Source organism: Neoarius graeffei, chromosome 16 (genome assembly GCF_027579695.1).
Source record: "Neoarius graeffei isolate fNeoGra1 chromosome 16, fNeoGra1.pri, whole genome shotgun sequence".
NCBI lineage: Eukaryota > Metazoa > Chordata > Actinopteri > Siluriformes > Ariidae > Neoarius > Neoarius graeffei.
In genome coordinates, this window is record NC_083584.1 from 44718793 (window position 1) to 44740635 (window position 21843).

The window sequence follows — 21843 nt, forward strand, 5'->3', positions numbered from 1 at the left end:
AAAAAAGTATTTAGTCAGTCACCAATTGTGCAAGTTCTCCCACTTAAAAAGATGAGAGAGGCCTGTAATTTTCATCATAGGTACACTTCAACTATGAGAGACAGAATGAGAAAAAAAATCCAGAAAATCACATTGTCTGATTTTTAAAGAATTTATTTGCAAATTATGGTGGAAAATAAGTATTTGGTCAATAACAAAAGTTCATTTCAATACTTTGTTATATACCCTTTATTAGCAATGACAGAGGTCAAATGTTTTCTGTAAGTATTCACAAGGTTTTCACACACTGTTGCTGGTATTTTGGCCCATTCCTCCATGCAGATCTCCTCTAGAGCAGTGATGTTTTGGGGCTGTCGCTGGGCAACACGGACTTTCAACTCCCTCCAAAGATTTTCTATGGGGTTGAGATCTGGAGACTGGCTAGGCCACTCCAGGACCTTGAAATGCTTCTTACGAAGCCACTCCTTTGTTGCCTGGGTGGTGTGTTTGGGATCACTGTCATGCTGAAAGACCCAGCTATGTTTCATCTTCAATGCCCTTGCTGATGGAAGGAGGTTTTCACTCAAAATCTCACAATACATGACCCCATTCATTCTTTCCTTTACACGGATCAGTTGTCCTGGTCCCTTTGCAGAAAAACAGCCCCAAAGCATGATATTTCCACCCCCATGCTTCACAGTAGGTATGGTGTTCTTTGGATGCAACTCAGCATTCTTTCTCCTCCAAACACAAGTTGAGTTTTTACCAAAAAGTTCTATTTTGGTTTCATCTGACCATATGACATTCTCCCAATCCTCTTCTGGATCATCCAAATGCTCTCTAGCAAACTTCAGACGGGCCTGGACATGTACTGGCTTAAGCAGGGGGACACGTCTGGCACTGCAGGATTTGAGTCCCTGGCGGCGTAGTGTGTTACTGATGGTAGCCTTTGTTACTTTGGTCCCAGCTCTCTGCAGGTCATTCACTAGGTCCCCCCCGTGTGGTTCTGGGATTTTTGCTCACCGTTCTTGTGATCATTTTGACTCCACAGGGTGAGATCTTGCGTGAAGCCCCAGATCGAGGGAGATTATCAGTGGTCTTGTATGTCTTCCATTTTCTAATAATTGCTCCCACAGTTGATTTCTTCACACCAAGCTGCTTACCTATTGCAGATTCAGTCTTCCCAGCCTGGTGCAGGTCTACAATTTTGTTTCTGGTGTCCTTTGACAGCTCTTTGGTCTTGGCCATAGTGGAGTTTGGAGTGTGACTGTTTGAGGTTGTGGACAGGTGTCTTTTATACTGATAACGAGTTCAAACAGGTGCCATTAATACAGGTAACGAGTGGAGGACAGAGGAGCCTCTTAAAGAAGAAGTTACAGGTCTGTGAGAGCCAGAAATCTTGCTTGCTTGTAGGTGACCAAATACTTATTTTACCGAGGAATTTACCAATTAATTCATTAAAAATCCTACAATGTGATTTCCTGGATTCTTTCCCCCCATTCTGTCTCTCATAGTTGAGGTATACCTATGATGAAAATTACAGGCCTCTCTCATCTTTTTAAGTGGGAGAACTTGCACAATTGGTGGCTGACTAAATACTTTTTTGCCCCACTGTACATAGTTGTACCTAAAAACTGCTTTGGTGTGAAAATGAATGAAAGTACAGTATGTGTGTAGTACAGTGTATCTGACCACCTGATTCACAAATATGGAAATGAGCACTGAAGGTCAGTCACAAAGACGAACAAAGCTGAAGTATTTTCAAGGTTGTTTCTTTAATATAATCTTATTTACATGGAATAAGTTTCAGAAATGTTTAGTACATTGTAAGTTACATTAATCTTGCATCCAATAAACAAATGACACTCAGGACCTAATAATTGTACATAATAATAATAATAATAATAATAATATTGGTCACATAATTTGGAAAAGTGGTTTTTAAAAAACAAACGCAACTAGCAGGCAACGTCGACGGTCATCCTCAAACAACACTCACGAGTCATTCTGTCTTGCACGACATTCATTTCCATCTCTTTTGTGTTTATCCAAGTTTAATGAAGGATCAGCACTCATGTCATCTGGGAGGAAGAAAAAAACCAAACCACTCAGTTCACACATACACTGTCCCCAGTCTGGTGCGCGTAAGGGGGGGGGAAACGACGTTAAGACGGAATATAAAGGTGTCATTTTATTGCATATATCACAAATATGAACATGACCGCCGGGGCCCAGCCTACATCAATGCGACGCTAACTCGATCCAGGCCAATAGACAGGCTTCTCTGAATTAGCAGCAGGTTTAAATACTTTGATTCATACATTAAAATAAAGAGAGTAGTGTACAGCTTTTTGTGGAAAAAAATGGGAATAATGATAATAGCAGCAATACGTAAAAGGACATTACATAGTAATAAATAACTCGTTTATTAATAATAATAAGACCAAGTGGTTGCAGAGCACACAAGTTTAAAAAAAAAAAAGTAGTTGGCTCATTTTTATTTCGAGTTTCCAGACAATTGACTGGTGATGAAATCTTACACCTTTCAATGCTGTTAATCCTTTAACGCAATACAGGGATATTACACAACACTGAGTTTATCCACCAGGCTTTCTTTGATTCAACTCGACACAAACACATCCTGTTCCTATTGTTTAACTTGAATTAAAACTTGTGGCGAGACGGGCCCTTTGGTGGATAAGACTGGACCCTCCTGACCTAACGCCAAGGTAAAACCTAAAAGTAATAACAAAAGCTACGTAGCACATGAACCAAGTCACACTGGAGAGACAGATTTGTGAGGATTTTACTAGAGCTTTCTAAATCACTGGCTTTGCTCTACAGGACACATCTCTCTCTCTCTCTCTGAAAATGAGGGATGATTGTGATTGTTACGGTATGTTCTAGTGAAAGTGCCATGGACGAGACGCTGGTTTGGAGACGCACAAAGAAAGAAGTCTCGCAGGGAACCGTTTAGTCACAAACAGTTAATGCTAAAACAATCAACATTATCCAAATACACTTTAGGACTAACACAACCTTCAGTGAGACGTTTGCGATTCCAAATACCACACTGTTTACAAGTCGGCCATGTATGCAATGGAAAAGGAACGCAGATCTGCTAGTTCTGAGGGAGACATCTGAAATATAAACCGCTTCTGTAAACTGATATTTTGTGCATGGCATCATTTACGTCTAAAAAAGGAAATCAGAAGAAATGCTTAAAAAAAATTAAATAAAAACAAAAAAGGACAAAAATATATAACCTTTGTGCAATGTGCAAAGTTAAGAATTTACTTAAAATGAGTCATTACGAATACTGGCTTATTTTATGGAAAGTTACATCATTTGACAAAATGTCCAAGGGCTTTGTGAGGCTGTGTACTGTACGTGATCCGTGAGCTATAAGAGATGTGCTTCTGTTCGTGAACACACACACACACACACACACAACAGCCATTTCATAAAATGGTCCCAAAAGGTCCAAGACACGGCAAGCATTCTTTGGGGGGAGAGAGGAACAAGGGGGGGGGGAGAACACCCCCCCCCCACACACACAACTTTTAGTTTCATATAACAAGCGTTCAATGGGGGGAAAAGAAAAAAAAAATATGAAGAATGCTGATGGACAGCATAAGAGATGCTCATCAGTGAAATGTACACCGTCACTGTATAAGATGCAAAAAGAAAACAGGGGTGCTGTCTGTACATATCACTGATTTCAAGTCGAGTACAAAAACGAATCCTTCTGTCCGTCCGTCGGATCGCAGTAAAGATCTCCGAGATTAAAATACAACCGCTGTGGAAGTCCACGGGCTCAGAAAGGACAAAATATTGCAAGACAAATTTAAAGGAGCAGAAAGCATCCTGATCAGTTTAGTCGAAAACGTCTGTGTGCTTTTGTGACTACGTGATGCAAAATCGGCTGAATTTCAAATCAGGTGTAAAACCGTAATCCATCATTTCAACGATACGAGAAACTGGGGAGGGGGAGAGAAAGAAAGAAAAAATCTCTCTGTTCTAGTACCGGTCATCATCACAAGGCAAATTAAAGCCATTTGATTCACATAACGGAAATAAATAATCCTTGAGCAGCCTGGAAATGGTGCGTGTGTGTGTGTGTGTGTGTATGTATATATATATATATATATATATATATATATATATATATATATATATATATATATATAAAATGTGTGTGTGTGTGTGTGTGTGTGTGTGTGTCGCGCGTTTGTGGCCCTGTGTAGCGGCTCTCCTCTCTGCGCTCCTGGGACAGGAGCAGACGGCCTTTTGCTCGAGCCTGCAGGGAGGCACCTTTCTGTCCACCCTGAGGAAGAGTGAGGGAGAAGAGGAAGTGGGGCTGAAGGGGCTGTTAGACGGGTTAGTGGACGCTGGCTGGACGAAACCGTTCACTCCACAGCAAAGCCACATGTCTCCTCGACGGCAGTCAGGAGCTTCTCGTAGAGCTTCTCGTACGACTCGTAAGGCGGGATGTCGATGCGGTTGAAGCTGGAAGACAGAAACATCAGTCATGTCAGTAAACTAATCCTCCTTCAAGCTTAGATCAGGCAATTCATTCTGCTTCATGCCTTACCATGTATGGGCTTTGGGCAAATTATCCGTATTGGCATCAATCAAATGGATAGTAAAGAGCCTTGGTCCTGCAGAACCTGTAGAACCTTACAAACATACATTCTAGTTATCACTGTTCTCCTTCTGATTACAGATCAAACAGCACGTCTTGAGCATTATTGCCCGTGTTCTTTCACCTGGTGTGTGTGTTTTGCGCTGGCAGCACCCACAGAGCGCTTCTCTCTCGAGCACTTTTACTGTTGCTAGGTTACAGAAAACCTCTAGCACGTCTGCATTCCTTCATTGTGAACATCAAGTCTCTGTTTACTTTCGCAAAGTTCGTTAAAAGACGGAAAGAAATGGCGTCCTGGCTTCGGCAAACAGCTCTCGACATGGGATGTGATACACCTTCGAAAAGAAGAGTCTGGAGGTGTCAGACAAACAGTGCAAGAAAGCAGGTGGGACGGATCATCGACTGGTGCAAGAACTGCGTCTGGATGATAGCTGTGTCAATATCCTAAGTCCTGCGCTTTCCTTGATTCCGATTGGTTGCTGGGAGAGACGTTGCAGCGTTTCACAAAACAGAAGCGAGACTGTAAAAATTCAATAAAAACACAATTGGTCTGTGTTTCCACTGAGCGATGTTCTGTGATTAAAGCTAGACTGCCTTTCAGATTTTTCAAGTGGAGGTCATAAAAAGAATTTTCCCTGACACCCGATTATTTTTGTTTAGTGGACCGAAAGCTACTGAATTCGAATCACAGTCTTCCAATTTTATTAGTTTTTTAAAAAATAGAACAATTAATGAAATGAATTTAGCGCCACGTGACCCTAAATTCTCCGCTATTTTTTCCTGCTTCACCATGACCCGATTCGAGATACTACATCATGCATCACGTGGTGGGCTTTCCCCGGTCGCACAAGGCGTTGTGGGGAAACAAATTTGAAACAGGAGAGAAAAATGGAGGACGTGAGTGTGCAAATGAAACGTGAAAGACCGACTACAGTAACGGAAAGCGAGAAGAAAAGACGCTATGTTGCGAAGGAAAGGAAGCGCAGGACCGGACTAATAAATATCGGCGGTCAGCGAGCACCTCGGTGTGATCAGCTGTTCGTTTAGTGACGGAATAATGCGGCACGGCAGTGCACGGTCAAAGGCAAACCTGCGCATGCGCATACGGACTTCCTCTGTCTGCTTGACTGCGCGAAGCGAGCGATTTAATGCACACTATTTGCTCGGGAATCCTCTCAAATTAAATAACTTCCCAGCCACAGAATGGCCTGATATTTTGTGAAATATTACAGAAATAAACATATATCACAACGACCAAATTTCAGAGGGAACTAAATTTCACTGATTTTATGAAATCGAAAGGCCGTCTAGCTTTAAACCTGAGTTTTCTTCTCCTGCGTTAAATCTAGAGCGCTCCAGAAAGGTAGTGTTTCCATTTACTCTTCATGTCATGTGGAAAAGGTTTTCTGTTTCAATTTTGCGATTATCGCTTTATCGAATGGCACAAAAAAAACCCTCATGTGAGCGAAAAACTTTGATATTTGAGGGATTTTTCAAAAATCTACGTTTCCATGACTTAAATTTTAAATTGTGCGTTAAGCAGGTTAATAGAAACTTGCCTACTGAAGAACTCAGCCATGATCCAAACTACGTTCAACAGGAAGAGGCCTGAGCGCAGCGTTTGGTGGTACGGTGGCGCAGTGGATAACACCGTCACCTCACAGCAAGAAGGTTCTGGAGTGGAACCTCACGGCCTGTGTGGGTTTCCTCCCACAGTACAAAGACATGCAGATGAGGTAAAATACCCAGCCACTGGGGTTACACAAGCCAGTGCATACTGAGTGCCAGTCCCCAGCCCGGATAGATTAGGGAGGGTTGCGTCAGGAAGGGCAGCCAGTGTCAAAACATGTGCCAAATCAAATACATGTTGCAACCTCGAACGGGAGCAGCCGATAGATGATGTTGACGCAGTCAGCGCTGAACTTCATAGGGTTTATAAAGAAACCAGATGCTGCTGGTGCAAAACACACATTTGGTGAACGCAGGCTTTGTTTTATTTTATTAGTTCCTGCAAATAAGTGCAATGAAAATGTGCTCTTCCCTTCAGGGTGTCTTGTTTTGAGAAGTTATCTTGCGTAATAATAAAGCCGAATAATTACCGGAGTATTTACGTCCATGTGAAACTCGAGAATAACACAAAGCTACTGTTAGTTTCGAAAGCTTTTTAAGACACAGCAACCTGCAGTTTTACTACAGCTTTGAAAATGGCCGATTTTTAGAACGCACGTCTGTTGATGCGAAACTGTTTTAGGACGCTTTAAAATCCTGAGCAGCTAGTCGGGATATTACTGAGTGAATGAATTTATATTAAAAGACCAAGCTGAGATTTAAAAAAAAAAAAAAGGAGGAAACTGAAATATGAAACTCGACTCAAACACTACGTGCTGGTCAGAAGAGTCGGAGTAAATTAAATGATTCTAATTCGCAACGTGATTCACAGATTTCCGTCACGTCTACCGCGCTGAACTATACAGAATGGCACAGAATTGAAACAATCTACAACTCGACTAACCCCATAATGGTCAATTCTTACTGAAACCTGCCCGCCAGATAACCTGTTCACACTATGCTACACTTGCCAGGTTGCTCAGACTCAGTCGGAGATCGCAGTCTTAAAGATATCTGGTAGGGACGAGCAGCGTCGGCTGTGTTACTGACAACAGGAAAGCTCACGACTCAACACAACTTTACCCTGAAGGAGAACTCTTGGAATGTAGAAACTGAAATGCCATCGTTTTCACATCACATGACCAATGCTGATCTAATCGGAAAGCGAGAAATGATTTCGATCTCCTGAATTGAATCAACTGATCGAGCTGTACGCAAACATCTACGTGTCATTTTATAACGTAAAGACATCAGTTGTGTGATGTGTGCACGGCTCATCTGTTAGCCACCTTGCAGTGCTTTAAAGCCTTGAAGAGGGACGCGTGTGGAGCCGGTGACGAACTGGAGCAGTCTTCCCCTCCTCTCCTCATCGAATGATTCCACCGCTTGCCAAAACCACTTGACGATGTTACTGTCAGCCACACAGTGCTTTAGCCGCGTATTGGCCTTCCAGTCGTTCAAATCAATCTTCCCAAGTCCCCCGATGATTAGCTGCACACACACACACACAGTGTGAAGTAGCAGGCTTAAACTAGTTGAACTGCTACAAACACTCCGTTTACCATCAATGATCTAAACGTACGAATTATTTCTCAGAGTTGGAGTACCTCGAGTTCCTTGTGGTCAAAAGGTTTGAGGAGGTGCTGTGGGATGAGCTCATTGAAGCCCTTCTGCAGAGCGAGGAACTGGGCCTCAATGCCTCGCATGAACCTCCAGTTCACGTAGAGCCTAAAAAAATAAATATAATCACCAGATCACATCTTTGTGTTTGCGGCGTGGAAAGAGAAACAGTCAAACGTAAACCAGGGCCATCGGTGAACAACTTGTGAATCGTTCACTTCTCATATCTGAAAAAAGACTCAATAAGATCAACTCTGAGCTACTGCTCACTTACGTATCCCCCTGCTCTCGCTTATATCAGAATGCAAGCATTTGAAGGAATAGGACACTTATTATGAATGTTGACTTCAACAAATAATTGAAACAAGTAAGTAAAGAGCAGGGCGGCACGGTGGTGTAGTGGTTAGCGCTGTCGCCTCACAGCAAGAAGGTCCGGGTTCGAGCCCCGTGGCCGACGAGGGCCTTTCTTTTTTTTTTTTTTAAAGATATTTTTTTGGGCTTTTTGCACCTTTATTGGATAGGACAGTGTAGAGACAGGAAATGAACGGGAGAGAGACACGGGAAGGGATCGGGAAATGACCTCGGGCCGGAATCGAACCCGGGTCGCCCGCATTCATGGTATGGCGCCTTAACCACCTGAGCCACGACGCCCCCAACGACGAGGGCCTTTCTGTGTGGAGTTTGCATGTTCTCTCCGTGTCCGCGTGGGTTTCCTCCGGGTGCTCCGGTTTCCCCCACAGTCCAAAGACATGCAGGTTAGGTTAACTGGTGACTCTAAATTGACCGTAGGTGTGAATGTGAGTGTGAATGGTTGTCTGTGTCTGTGTGTCAGCCCTGTGATGACCTGGCGACTTGTCCAGGGTGTACCCCGCCTTTCGCCCGTAGTCAGCTGGGATAGGCTCCAGCTTGCCTGCAACCCTGTAGAACAGGATAAAGCGGCTAGAGATAATGAGATGAAGTAAAGAGCAGTGTCTCTCCCCAGGGATTTCAAATAGCATCCTGGTAAACTGCCATTTTGAAAGAGCATTTTGCTTCTTGAAATGGAGTCAAAATCCACTCTATATGTTTCGTAAATACATTTACCGTATTGGCTCGAATATAAGACGGTGTTTTTGTTGTAAAAAATAGCTCTTAAAAAGGGGGGGTCGTCTTAAATTCGCGGACTAGACAAAATGCCGCCAAAAACGAAAGTGAGGACAGTGAGAGTGAGCAAAGTGAGGCTGAGGATCTCTGTGCTGAGTAGCTGTAATTTAGCAAACTACCCTTTCCATTGTTTCAGTTGTTTATTATTGTAAACCTTAATGTATTGTTTAATGCATTGTTTAAAGCATTTGCACTGTTCTGCAAATTTATTCCATATACCCGTAGGCTATGGGAAGTTAATGCATTGACATTCTGAAGTTTATGAACTTTCAATCTAAACCTGACAAATTTGTTGAATTAATGCAATTTAAATGTTTTAATTTGGCTTGTCTAGAAGCCTGCAGTTTAGCCTCTTTTTTTACTTCTATGAAAAGTGTTCACGGAAATGAGACTGAAATGACCTCTATTTAAATGTGAAAAACAAAAGCCTCTAATTTTAAACAGAATTTTGAAATAAATACGCTTTATATGAATGAACATTTGGTCTTCAAAAAACTTTTTCCCCAAAGATGAACTTGGAAAAGGGGGGGTCGTCTTACATTCAGGGTCGTCTTATATTCGGGCCAATACGGTAGTTGGTAAACAGGAAGTCGATGTGCGACAGACCTGAAAACCGTACACACGGTATAGAACCCCAAGCTGAAGCTCGGTACCAAATATCAAGCAGTTGTGATTTGTAGTTGCTGAGAAAAGTCTTACAAAAATGTTGTAAATCCACCCTGTGTTTTTCAGAAATACATTCAGTTGGTAAACAGGAAGTCGATGTGCGACAGACCTGAAAACAGTACACACCGTACAGAACTCCAAGCTGAAGCTCCGTACCAAGTGACTGTGATTTGTGGTTGCTGAGAAAAAGGGTGTTTTGGACGGACGGAAATACGGACAGAGGTACACCAGTACTCCTCCCCTCCTTTGGAGCGGGGGGATAAAAAAAGACCAGGGTCACACCATCATGCTGACAGTGAGTATGTGGGAGAGAGGAGGAGAAACCAGAGGACGGTTTGAACTCTGCCAAACTCTCCAGAACTCCCTTACATACATGACAGTCTGAACACTACTGCCCTCTGCTGGCTCCTGACAGAACTCCCTTACATGCATACACTTTTTGAGAAATCAGTAAAACCAGGACACGACCTCGGCCTAGTCCAATTCCTGAGCAAACATCAGGAGGGTTTGTGTGTGTAAAGAGAAGACGATGCATTACAGGAGGAGGGGGGGGCCCTTTTACCTTTTTAAAACACTTGCAGGTAAAAGTAACAGGAAGGACACGGAAGTCCATGAAGCAAGAACAGGAGAAATCTCTGGAAACGGCCGAGATTCAGAAAGTATGTAAGATCTGTTATGTGAAGACATGCCTCCTGGTAAAATATTTCTTGAACGCACATCACCAGAGCCTGGGGCGGAGAGTATTACTGCTAGTTAGGTCTGCATTTCTGTCGTACCTCACATACTCCCTTTTATTCTCCTCCGTCACTGGGATGTTTCTGCCGTTGGGCTTAAGCTCATGCTGGAGGAATTTGCCGAAAGCGTTGTGTTCTACGCAGAAAGTATGATCCAGAACAGATGTGATGTCATTTTCTCTGCAAAATAAATGAAAAATAGACAGACAGTGAGGAATTTCCTTAAAAACCACTGATTGTTTTTCAGAGAAGAGTGACATGTAAGCTTTAGAACAGAAGGACTGGACTTTTAAAGCTAGACTGCCTTTCAGATTTTTCAAGTGGCGGTCATAAAAAGAATTTTCCCTGACACCCAGTTATTTTTGTTTAGTGGACCGAAAGCTACTGAATTCGAATCACAGACTTCCAATTTTATTAGCTTTTTTTAAATAAACAGAACAATTAATGAATTTAGAGCCACGTGGCTCTAAATTCTCCGCTATTTTTTCCTGCTTCACCATGACCCGATTCAAGATACTACATCATGCATCACGTGGTGGGCTTTCCCTGGTCGTGCAAGGCATTGTGGGATACTAATTTGAAACAGGAGAGGAAAATGGAGGACGTGAGTGTGCGAATGAAACGTGAAAGACCGACTACAGTAACGGAAAGCGAGAAGAAAAGACGTTATGTTGCAAAGGAAAGGAAACGCAGGACCAAATTAATAAATATTGGTGGTCAGCGAGCACCTCGGTGTGATCAGCTGTTCGTTTAGCGACAGAATGATGCGGCAGTGCACGGTCAAAGGCAAACCTGCGCATGCGCATACGGACTTCCTCTGTCTGCTTGACTGCGCGAAGCGAGCGATTTAATGCACGTTATTTGCTCGGGAATCCCCTCAAATTAAATAACTTCCCAGCCACAGAATGGCCTGATATTTTGTGAGATATTACAGAAATAAACATACATCACAACGACCAAATTTCAGAGGGAACTAAATTTCATTGATTTTATGAAATGGAAAGGCCGTCTAGCTTTAAGGAGCACTTACACCATTCCACACATTTTAAATAAATAAATAAATAAATAAATAATTTGGATTAAATTTAGGGCTGTGTAGCACTCTAATTAATTACATACTTTGTGTTTAATTAATCTAAACTCAATCAACGTGTACCATGAGAAGCATTTAAAACTTTTAATTCAAATGGATTTTGGTAGATGATAATAGACGTCAATGAGAACAGAGAGTATAAACTTTAAAAGGTCCACATCTTTCCTGTTTCCCATACATTCAGAACACTGACCCTATTAACCCCCGAAATAGGCCGACAGTCCGTTTCAATCCATTCAGACTTGCTCAGTTTGTGTCTGAACGCCTGTCTGAGCGTGACTTGACTAAACTGCTTGCTCACGGCAGCATCAGGGGCTAAGGTCTGAGCTCGCTGCTAAGCGATTTGTACAGAGGTGATATTTTAGATGTGAACACCACCGATGCTATGAAAATTCCTGACTGCAGAAATTGCACAGAACGCTGCTCGTATCGAGAACAGCTCCACCTGGGCATTTGTTAAATGTAAATTTTCCACTCATTGGGATGAGTTTTGTCATCTGCTTCCATGATGTTCACAAAGCTGCTGTGGACGGTTGTATTTATGCTCAAATTGTCCTGTACACAGTGATGTATGGGGTCAAAGGGCATCACAGGGTGCGATTCCTCTGCGTTCTTTTTTGGACATGTGTTTTTTTTTTTCTCTTCTGAATCGAAATTGTGTTATTTTGACAACCCTAATTAAAACCTGAAATGAAGTGTGAATTGCGTGCTGAAAATGATAATACGTCCATGCAAGCTGTTAGGTTAGTGCTGCTTTTAACGGTCATTACAGATTTATTACAACAAACGTGCTACGATGGCACTTCAAAAAGTTCTCGGCCTCGCCCAGAATACGTCTGTAGTGGCTATTTTAATCCAAAACTTTCCTAAAGCCACGTGACGGGGAGTCTTCCGACACACTTTCCAGATGGAGCACGCACGGACGGTTGAAATGAAATCATAAGCTGTACATTTATTCCATCAACAAGCCGGTTGACTTTTCAGAAATGAAACAAAGCCTATAAAACAAAAGTGGTACTAAACAATAAAGTAAATACTTATGCGGTTGGAAAACCGTTTCCTCTCCGCCATCTAGCCTGCCGTATACCAGATCAAACCAACTAATTAACACCGGCGCCTTCGTGACGCATGTCTGAGGAGGAGCTACGTGTTCGCGTCTCACATAACAGGTAAGTACGAGACCTGTAGGCTAGATCAAAATAAGTAAATTAAAACATTTCATAACTTAAAATTATAACGACGCAATTTAATAATGTAATTTAAATCCTTGCAGGTTTTTAGATCAACTTCAAGATTCCAAAATGTGGCTCCAACATCACAGGAGGAAGATTGTTCTTGCATCATTTCTGACGTACACTAATCTCCTTTAACTTCTATACACTTGGTCCACCGATGTTCAAGCTTCACTTCTTCACATCTTGACCCTCCAGATGCTCCTCAACAGCATGGAAGACTTCATCATTACTCTGAAAACGGCAACCACGCGAGTGAGATTTTAGTTTGGGAACCAAACAGAGGTCAGACGGTGCCAGGTCGGGTGAGTTGGGTGCTTCTGCCGCTGCCACCGGTGCTGTGTGGACGGGCGCATTGTCCTGGAGCAACATCACGCCAGCTCGAAGCGTTCCTCTCCTTTTTTTCTTTGATCGCTTCTTTCTTTTGCGTTTTTGTGGACAGCGCTTTACTATACAGTTACGTCCTAAAATAGGAGTCACGCCCTTTGTTTCTGGGTGAGGCTGAGAACTTTTTAAAGTACCCTTGTATATATGGTATATGCAACAAAAAATTATGAACGGACAAAGTGAACGGTGTCTCCTACTCTGTTTTTATACCTCAGGCTCTTGCTGACAGCCCAACAGGGCTGTGTATTGCCTACATTTTAAAGCTCAGGCTAACTTGAGGACTTCTCTGCAACAGCTGCGTGACAAGTTTGTACAACCAGCACAAGCGGACGCATGGGGTATGAAATACGAGCGCTGTGAAAGTTAAGTTGAACTCATGGTGTGATTAATGCTAATAAATAATAATAATGCAGAATACGAATATATTGATCGTCATACACTATATGACCAAACATTCGTGGACACCTACGGTATCACACCACACATGTGGTTCTTCCCCAAGCTGTTGCACAAACGTGGAATTTTGGATGGATTTTAGTTTCATGGACGTCATTACAGCAAAATTACTGCGGAAAAAAATATTATTCAGTATCAAATAACGTACTTTGTGCAGCAACTGCGTTCTAAAGGTTGACATTACGATTCCCTCAGACAGAAAACAAACACATCCCCTTAGTTTCTTTAATTGTATTTTGTTATTGTTTACCAGCTGCTATGGCATGAATCAGAATTGACATGATGTCCTGCCAAGCACAAAACCATTTCCAGATCTGGTTTAATAAGAAAATGTTACCTCCCTGCTCTTACAAGCATCTCATTTAAATCATTTTGGTGGGGTTCGTGACTTAAATAACAAATCTCATATCTCGTCACTGCTCCTACTTTCGTCTGACATCCACCCAAAAGACACGAGAGCATCTTGCTTACCAGTGTAATAACACAGATCGTGCTGTGCTTTTATTTAGTACATTTCCTTATCCCTGTCAAAAATTAATTCCCGACTACCTCACTGCTCTCTGTTTAATCTTCGGCTGCTGATCACTGCAACTTTTATAGACAGACAATGTAATAAATACTATCAGCTATCAGTGAGCCAATTATTTTTGTTATTTTATTACTAAAGATAACGCAAAAAGGTTACTACTATTCACTAACTATAAGCCCATATAAATCTTCATGAGCTCCTTCAGTTGCTATCATTATTACTGCTATTATTATTATTACCTCCTCCACCCAGGTGGTTATGTTTTCGGTGCGGTTTGTTTGTCTGATTTTAAGCATGACTGTGCAAAACCTACCCAGCCGATTTCCATGAAACTTGGTGGAAGGCTGTAAAATTGGCCAAGGAAGCAACTATTAAATTTTCGGAGTGGATCTGAGTCACCAGGTGGATCCGCGAATTCAGCTTCAATTCTGCTAACGTCGCAAGACACGGCATTTGGCCTTGGTGGAAGTCTGTGCTCATAAAAGCCGTAGAAGAAAGAACATCCAGACTGGCCAATAGCCTGTATCCACCAGCTGTGAGGCTACTGAACTCTGTCACATCCACAACCACATCCACCAATTAATATCATTGAACTGGTTTGCACTGTTGCAGTTGTCACTACTCTCTCTCCCCTGACCCCCCCCAGACAATAACGTTATAACATTATAATGGCACTGATCTGGTTTTTGCACTGTTTATACAATGTCATAATACTCAGGTATCTGTCTGAATGTCCCTGCTCTGCACTTTATCAACTTATGGCCCTTTTCCACTACCCTTTTTCAGCTCACTTCAGCCCGACACGGCTCGCGTTTCGACTACCTCAGAGCAGCACGACTCAGCTCGCTTCAGCCCTACTCAGCACCCAAAACTCGCACGGTTTTGGAGTGAGGCTGAAGCGAGCCAAACCGAGCCGAGTGGGGCTAGGGGCGTGAGGAGACACTCCCCTGTGCACTGATTGGTGAGGAGGAGTGTCCTCACATGCCCACACACGCCCCGCGAGCACGCTGGGATCTGTAAACACCGTAAACCCGGAAGAAGAAGAATTACGAGAATTTCTGAAGCCTTATGCGCCTCGCCTCATCTATACGCTCTTGCCAGTATCTGTTGGCATTGTTGGTGACAACAAGCCACAGCACCAAGACCAGCAACACTAACGACTCCATGTCCTCCATGTTTATTGTTTACTATCCGGGTCGTGAGACTACCGCTTAAAAGATCACTGATGTCACTGTTTGCGCCGCCTAACGACATCACGTGACGTCCACCCACTTTCGCTAACTCCACCCAATGTGTCCACCCACTTCCAGCCAGCACGGTTCAGCGCGGTTGTAGTCGAAATGCAACCCCAACAGCCCCACTCAGCTCGACTCAGCCCAACTCAGCACCGCACAGCTCAGCCCAACTCAGCCACGTTAGTAGCGGAAAAGCGGCAATTGATGACTTGAACTTATGCTGCTATTTGCTATGCTGCTTTTTGTTGTACTGATGTAATACTGGGTCAAATGCTTACAATGGGTTACTTAGGGGGGTATGTATTTATTTATGGGTTTGCACTTTATCAACTCTGCTGTATGGATGCTCCAAACGAAATTCCGTTGTTCTTTTTTTTGTGACAATGACAATAAATATTCTGAATCTGAATCTAGATCTTAAAATGCAGTAACTGGCAGTAAAGTTCAACAGTGACAAAACAGAGGCAATGCAGAAATGCGACAACTCCATATCACACTCCATGTTCATGAGTACCGATAATCCTCTGGGGTACACATGGAGGTGCATAATTCTAATACATAACAGACAAAGTGGATGTGGTTGCAGATTTGCATATCATACAAGAGTCGACTCTTCTATGATACGCAAATCTGCAACCACATCCACTTTGTCTGGACAAGATTTCCAAAACTATTAGAATTACGCATCTCCATGTGTATCCCAGAGGATTACTGGTACCTATGAACGTGGACCGTGATACGGAGTCGTATTTCTACATTGGCTATGTTTTGACACTGTCACCATCTTTGATGACAAATGATATTTTCCACACTTCCCAACTTTTGCCCACCAAAGATCCACCTTGGCATGCTAGTGGCCCTGGAAGATGACGATCTATGGTGTAAGCCGTTACTCAAAACCATCATCACCACCACCGTTACAACCACCCGACAACAGAAGCGCGACCGAAAACAATCCCTGCTCGGTTCTGTTTATTTTATGTGTCCCCTTCTGCTTGGTTAAAGACAAAGGCGTGTCATGCGCGTCCTCCTGCGTGCTCCGTTCTTCTTCCCGACGCACTCTCTCGCGCTGTTTGCCATTAGCGATGCTTGCGTAGCTTCCGCATCACACGCTGTTGTAGCGGGACAGCGATGAGTCGAGGCGAATTTCAGCTTCTTTCTCCGGAACTACCAGAAGTGTTTATTGGTTTTAAAATCCGGACAGTTCCGTGGCAAACCATGACTGCATTTGCTGTGCGATATTTTCAAGTGGAGAAACTAAATAAAAAAAAAAAAAAAGTAATATTTTATGCAGAAATTGATTTTTTTAATGTGAAATACAATGTTGAATTTTGACGTGATTTTCCGCGTTTCTGAGGAAATTTCACACCGCTGCGGCTATTGTCCTTGGCGGAGGCCTGCGCTCTACGAATGCTCTTCTAGTTATTACTGGTCAAGTGTGATTCTTGTGTGACTAGCCATCATTTAAAAAAGAAAGAAAGAAGAAAAAAAAACCCTACTTGTTTTACTAGTATGATTGATGATTTTGATGACCGCGCCTTCTCACTTGTCCTCTTACTCACGACACACCCCTTAAAGTGCAGAAAGGGCGGAGACTAACAAAAATCAAGGGTGTAATCATTCTTTCTTTAATCAGTGACCTGTACTGCACCATTGGTATGCGATCTCTCATATTACAACACCTAGAAACAGCCGACATGTGATCATGTTATAAACACTGGGCTTGATTAATGAATCCAAATAGTTGCGTCTCTTACAGAATCCAGACGAGGCTCTTGTGGAGCTCGGGGTCTACAGTCTCCAGGTCAGAAAGCTGGATGGGTTTCCCCAGGAGCTGCTTGTAGAAGGGCAGCGTGAAGCCTCCGTTTATGTAGTGCCCATGAAACACAGCAAGGCCCATGATCCTCCCCACAAAGTGGAAGTACGATAAATGATCCTGAAACACAGACGAAAGACTTCGTGCCAGACTCAAACACATGATGACCATATGCTGGGAATACCAGAGAGCTGACTTTTTATTTGCTGAACATTCTCTCGAAAAACAATGATTTATAAAGAGTCAGCAACGTTCAGGAGAACAACAACTGCCACAAGAGGTTTCACAACTCACAGGGTTGATGGACGAATCGGGGTTGATCTGCAGTGTGTAGATGTTATCTGTGGAGTACTGGAACAGGCCGTAGTATGGGTTAAGCATCTCGTGACATAGGAGGTACAACCACTCCCTGGAGGAAGAGACAGGAATTCAAGCGCCACTGATGAACCAAAGTTTTTGTAGTCAAATCCAACATCCTAATCGGAGATACGCTGCAATCTCCAACACAGTACATGTACGTACAGTAACTTATACAGGCATGACCGGTCTGTGTACAGGAATCTTTTAGGAAAAAGTAAAGAATGGGAGAGAGAGAAAGCAGGTCTCACCTTGCCACGCCACCATAATCTAAGCCCTCTTCTCCACGGAATTTAACCATTAGCCTCTTCTTCAGGTCCTTCGGCCTCATCTTCATGATCTGACGGTAAGACTCCTGTAGGATACACAGCACTGCATTTACAACAGCGCCCCTCAATGCCAGCAGCCACAACAACTTCAGATTTAGGCCCACTTTACACGGGGACGGTCTGAAACAAAAACGCAAAAGTCCGTTTTCGTTCTCACTTTTTTCCACGTCTACACGACCGTTGTCAAGGAGGAAATCTGCGTCTATACGGTGATGCATAAATGTGTGGAATTCAATTGGATGTGCATGCCAGGCGGCTAGGTGGTGCTGTGAAAGACCTCCGCTATGTCTGCACGCATGCGCAACGTCTTCCGTCTTGTCTGATCTGCACATCTGCGCCGCGAAAACTTTGACTACTCTGGCTATGGTAAGAAAGAAAATAAGTAAAAAAGTAAGAGCATACTATACCCGCCTCTGTTCATTAACGGTATATGTGCAGATTCGGTATAGATGTTCGAAGGACTCCTGGACGTTTATTAAAGCTGCCAGAGCAGCTTGAAGGTCCGTTGGCTCGATGTAATCAGACATGCTCTTACTTTTTTACTTACTTTCTAACTTCCCGGGCTGGCATGTGCAGTATATGACATATGTATGACGTAAACGCGTACCCGACGTGAGCAGATCCAAGCAGAGTTTCGCGTATTGGGTAGTTTAGACGGATATGCAACGGGGGCTGTTTTTAACTTATCCACTCTGGAAGGCGTTTTCAATTTTTTCCGTTTTTCAGCCTCGGAAACGCCGTCCCCGTGTAGACGAAAGGCACTTCCGATAAAATATTTAGTCGTTTTTACCTGACAGCGTCCTCGTGTAAACGGGCCCTTAAGCGAGATTTTTTTTTTCCTTTGAGCAAAAAGGCTTTATAGTGGTGCAGAAGTTTCTATCATCCATGCATACAGTTTATATGCAGTGTTAGTATAAATACACAGATGATTAACGAAAATTGCGCATGGTGATTGGCTGAAAGATTCAGACTATTTCTCGGCAAAATGGAAGCTGATCGCCTTGTCACTGGAAGTGAGGAAGAATTACAAATGCTGAAAGAAAATGCTGTTTCTAAAAGTACTAAAGATGCTACGAAGTTTGGTCTAAAACTATTCAAAAGGTAAGGCGGAATTGTGATTTATTTTATCGATTTCAAAACAAAATATTTTACGTGAGTCGGCGTAGATAAGTGACAAGTCTGTGTGCGCCTTTATTACATTTCCATCCTGCTTTTGAAGTATGAAATAAATTTTTTTTTTTTATACAATTTTTTAAAATAAACCACCTGTAAAACAATTATCCACCTCAGGCTCAGTGAAATATCAGGAATTATTATACACACAGGCCACTTTTTCCATGGAATAAAAACATTTATTTTTTTCACGGTCCAAATCCTGCGCTCTGATTGGCTGGCGAGCGGGTCCATATCCTATGATACGGACACCGGTTACGGACCTCTGGTGACTCGCTCGTTCACAACAACAACAAACATAGTAGCATTTTTTGTCAACATTTATCTTTTTTTTAATAAGATTTATTTATAAGATTATCAAAAATCTTATAAATTTTTGCCAGCATTTCTCAGGAGAACAGCATTAATTTTACAGCATGGATAGCGATAACGACAGTGTTCACAGCGAAAGCGAGTTTTACTACCCTGAGGAAGAAGAAATAAAAGAAAACATTTCAGGAGAAAGCTAAAAACCTCTAACTTGCTAACACCAAGCAAAAACATGGCTGAATCCTGAATGACTCCTATTTGTATAAATAGGGGACTACATAGGCGGCAAAATGTAGTTTTTGTCCTGCCATGGAAGTGCACTCGTATACCGAGGAGGAAGCCATTTGCATTACAGCCGTGAATGAGGATTCAAAATGGCGGCTCGGCTCGGTTTTCCCTTTCGGGCGCTCTTGTTTTCTGTTAGAATTTGGTAAAGAAAAAAATAAATATATTATTTACCAGCTTAAGGTCGGTCCGTATGGTGAAATACCGTGACCTCGGCCTTGAATACTGGCCTCAGGCGATACGGTATTTCACCATACGGACCGACCTTAAGCTGGTAAATAACATAAATGTATTCTATTCCCTTCTAGTGGGTTAATTGTTGGCATGCAATATTATCATATCGCTTATCCTACATGTATTACGCCACTCTCCCCAATGGAGAATGAGCATGCAATATTGTTATAATATTGCACGTTGTCAAGACAACAAATCACACATCAGAGCTCATGCGAAGATCCAATGACAAAATTTTTCTGCTGTGCATGCGCACAATCATTTCTTTGTCGACTGGGAAAGAGAGAAGATCCAGTGCTAGGTTTAAGCACTAAATGAATAAACTGAAACTAAAGACGCGCTGAACACCCGAAAGGCTACCAGAACTTCATTATATATTCTTCACGCATATTTACAAGAGAAAAACATACCAACGGACATTGAAAAACTGGAAGAGCGACACGTCGGAGATGTAAACCTTCTGTGCTAGTGAGTGACTGACAGTTTGTAAACAAACATGGCCGCAAGGTTTGCTTCATTAAAAGCGGAAGATTTTGAGAGAATTTTGCCTGCCAGGTCGCTACATTTTGTGCAGCTGTTGATGTTGATTTTAAAAGTAACTCAGTAAATTACATCGGGAAATGAATACTTAAGTCTGAGTGGAAAATGCTGTGGCGAGTGTGCGTGGAAGAAGAGTCTTGGGACAGAAGTCTTAGTTTCTCGGTTGTTAGCCTGTGCTACTGATGAACGCTACAGTGGCAAGAGGGTCATTTCACTGCTGCGCTAATGAACGCTACAGCAGCTGTAGGTGACTTCACTGCCGCGCTAACAGCACCAACTTGAGGGTAAGCTAGCGTTGGCCTTCGAGAACATGGATATGAATAATGTGCATGTATAATAATAATATTGGCTGGCTTTAAGTGGTATATCAGATATATTCCATTCAGCTAGCATGATATTGAACGAGTTAAAGATGAGTTTAACATCATGCTAGCTGAATCAAATATCTGATGCGTTTCCTCGTGTGTGCCCACATACCTGGCAATAAAGTGTTTCTGATTCTGATATACCACGAAAAAAAAGCCAGCCAATAATAATAATAATATTATTATTATTATATACACACATAGGTGGCATGGTGGTGTAGTGGTTAGCGCCGTCGCCTCACAGCAAGAAGGTCTGGGTTCGAGCCCCGTGGCCGACGAGGGCCTTTCTGTGTGGAGTTTGCATGTTCTCCCCGTGTCCGCGTGGGTTTCCTCCGGGTGCTCCGGTTTCCTCCACAGTCCAAAGACATGCAGGTTAAGTTAACTGGTGACTCTAAATTGACCGTAGGTGTGAATGTGAGTGTGAATGGTTGTCTGTGTCTATGTGTCAGCCCTGTGATGACCTGGCGACTTGTCCAGGGTGTACCCCGCCTTTCGCCCGTAGTCAGCTGGGATAGGCTCCAGCTTGCCTGCGACCCTGTAGAACAGGATAAAGCGGCTAGAGATAATGAGATGAGAGGAGATATAAACACATTCATATCAGCATTCTTGAAGGCCAAAGCAAGCTTACCTGCAACTCTGTGCTGTTCACGCGGCAGTCCAGTTACCTTCTAGCTGGTGTAGTGTTAGTGCAGGCCAATGCTAGCACAGTCAAGCCGAATATTTTATTTTTTTCCCCGTATCATTTACTGAGTTACTTTTAAAATCAACATCGACAGCTCCGCAAAACAAAGCGACCCGGCAGCCAAAATTCTCTCAAAATCTTCCGCTTTTAATGAAGCAAACCTCGCGGCCATGTTTGTTTACAAACTGTCGCAGTCACTCGCTAGCGCAGAAGCTTTATATCTCCGACATTTCTCTTTTTCAGTTTTTCGATGTCCGTTGATATGTTTTTCTCTTGTAAATATGCGTGAAGAATATATAATGAAGTTTTGGTATCCTTTCAGGTGTTCAGTGCGTCTTTAGTTTCAGTTTTCAGTTTATTTAATTAGTTCTTAAACCAAGAGCACTAGATCTTCTCTCTTTCCTGGTTGACAAAGAAATGATTGTG

At 42.7% G+C, this 21843-nt stretch overlaps 1 protein-coding gene across 3 annotated transcripts in view; it reads right to left on the reverse strand.

Moving 5' to 3' along the window:
• Positions 1-1735: 1735 nt before the first annotated feature.
• Positions 1736-21843, reverse strand: part of smurf1 (SMAD specific E3 ubiquitin protein ligase 1) — a 140137-nt gene continuing 120029 nt past the window's right edge. Inside the window, exons 11-18 of one of the 3 annotated variants that reach the window (XM_060943046.1) lie at positions 17752-17855; positions 17438-17552; positions 17085-17263; positions 10438-10575; positions 7840-7960; positions 7522-7723; positions 4574-4649; positions 1736-4488 (exon numbers count right to left, since the gene is read on the reverse strand). In XM_060943046.1, the coding sequence (XP_060799029.1) occupies positions 4389-4488; positions 4574-4649; positions 7522-7723; positions 7840-7960; positions 10438-10575; positions 17085-17263; positions 17438-17552; positions 17752-17855 (1035 nt within the window). In that variant the 3' untranslated portion in view covers positions 1736-4388. Of the gene's footprint in view, positions 4489-4573; positions 4659-7521; positions 7724-7839; positions 7961-10437; positions 10576-17084; positions 17264-17437; positions 17553-17751; positions 17856-21843 lie in introns of all 3 variants that reach the window. The other 2 variants (XM_060943045.1, XM_060943047.1) reach the window with 2 other exon arrangements.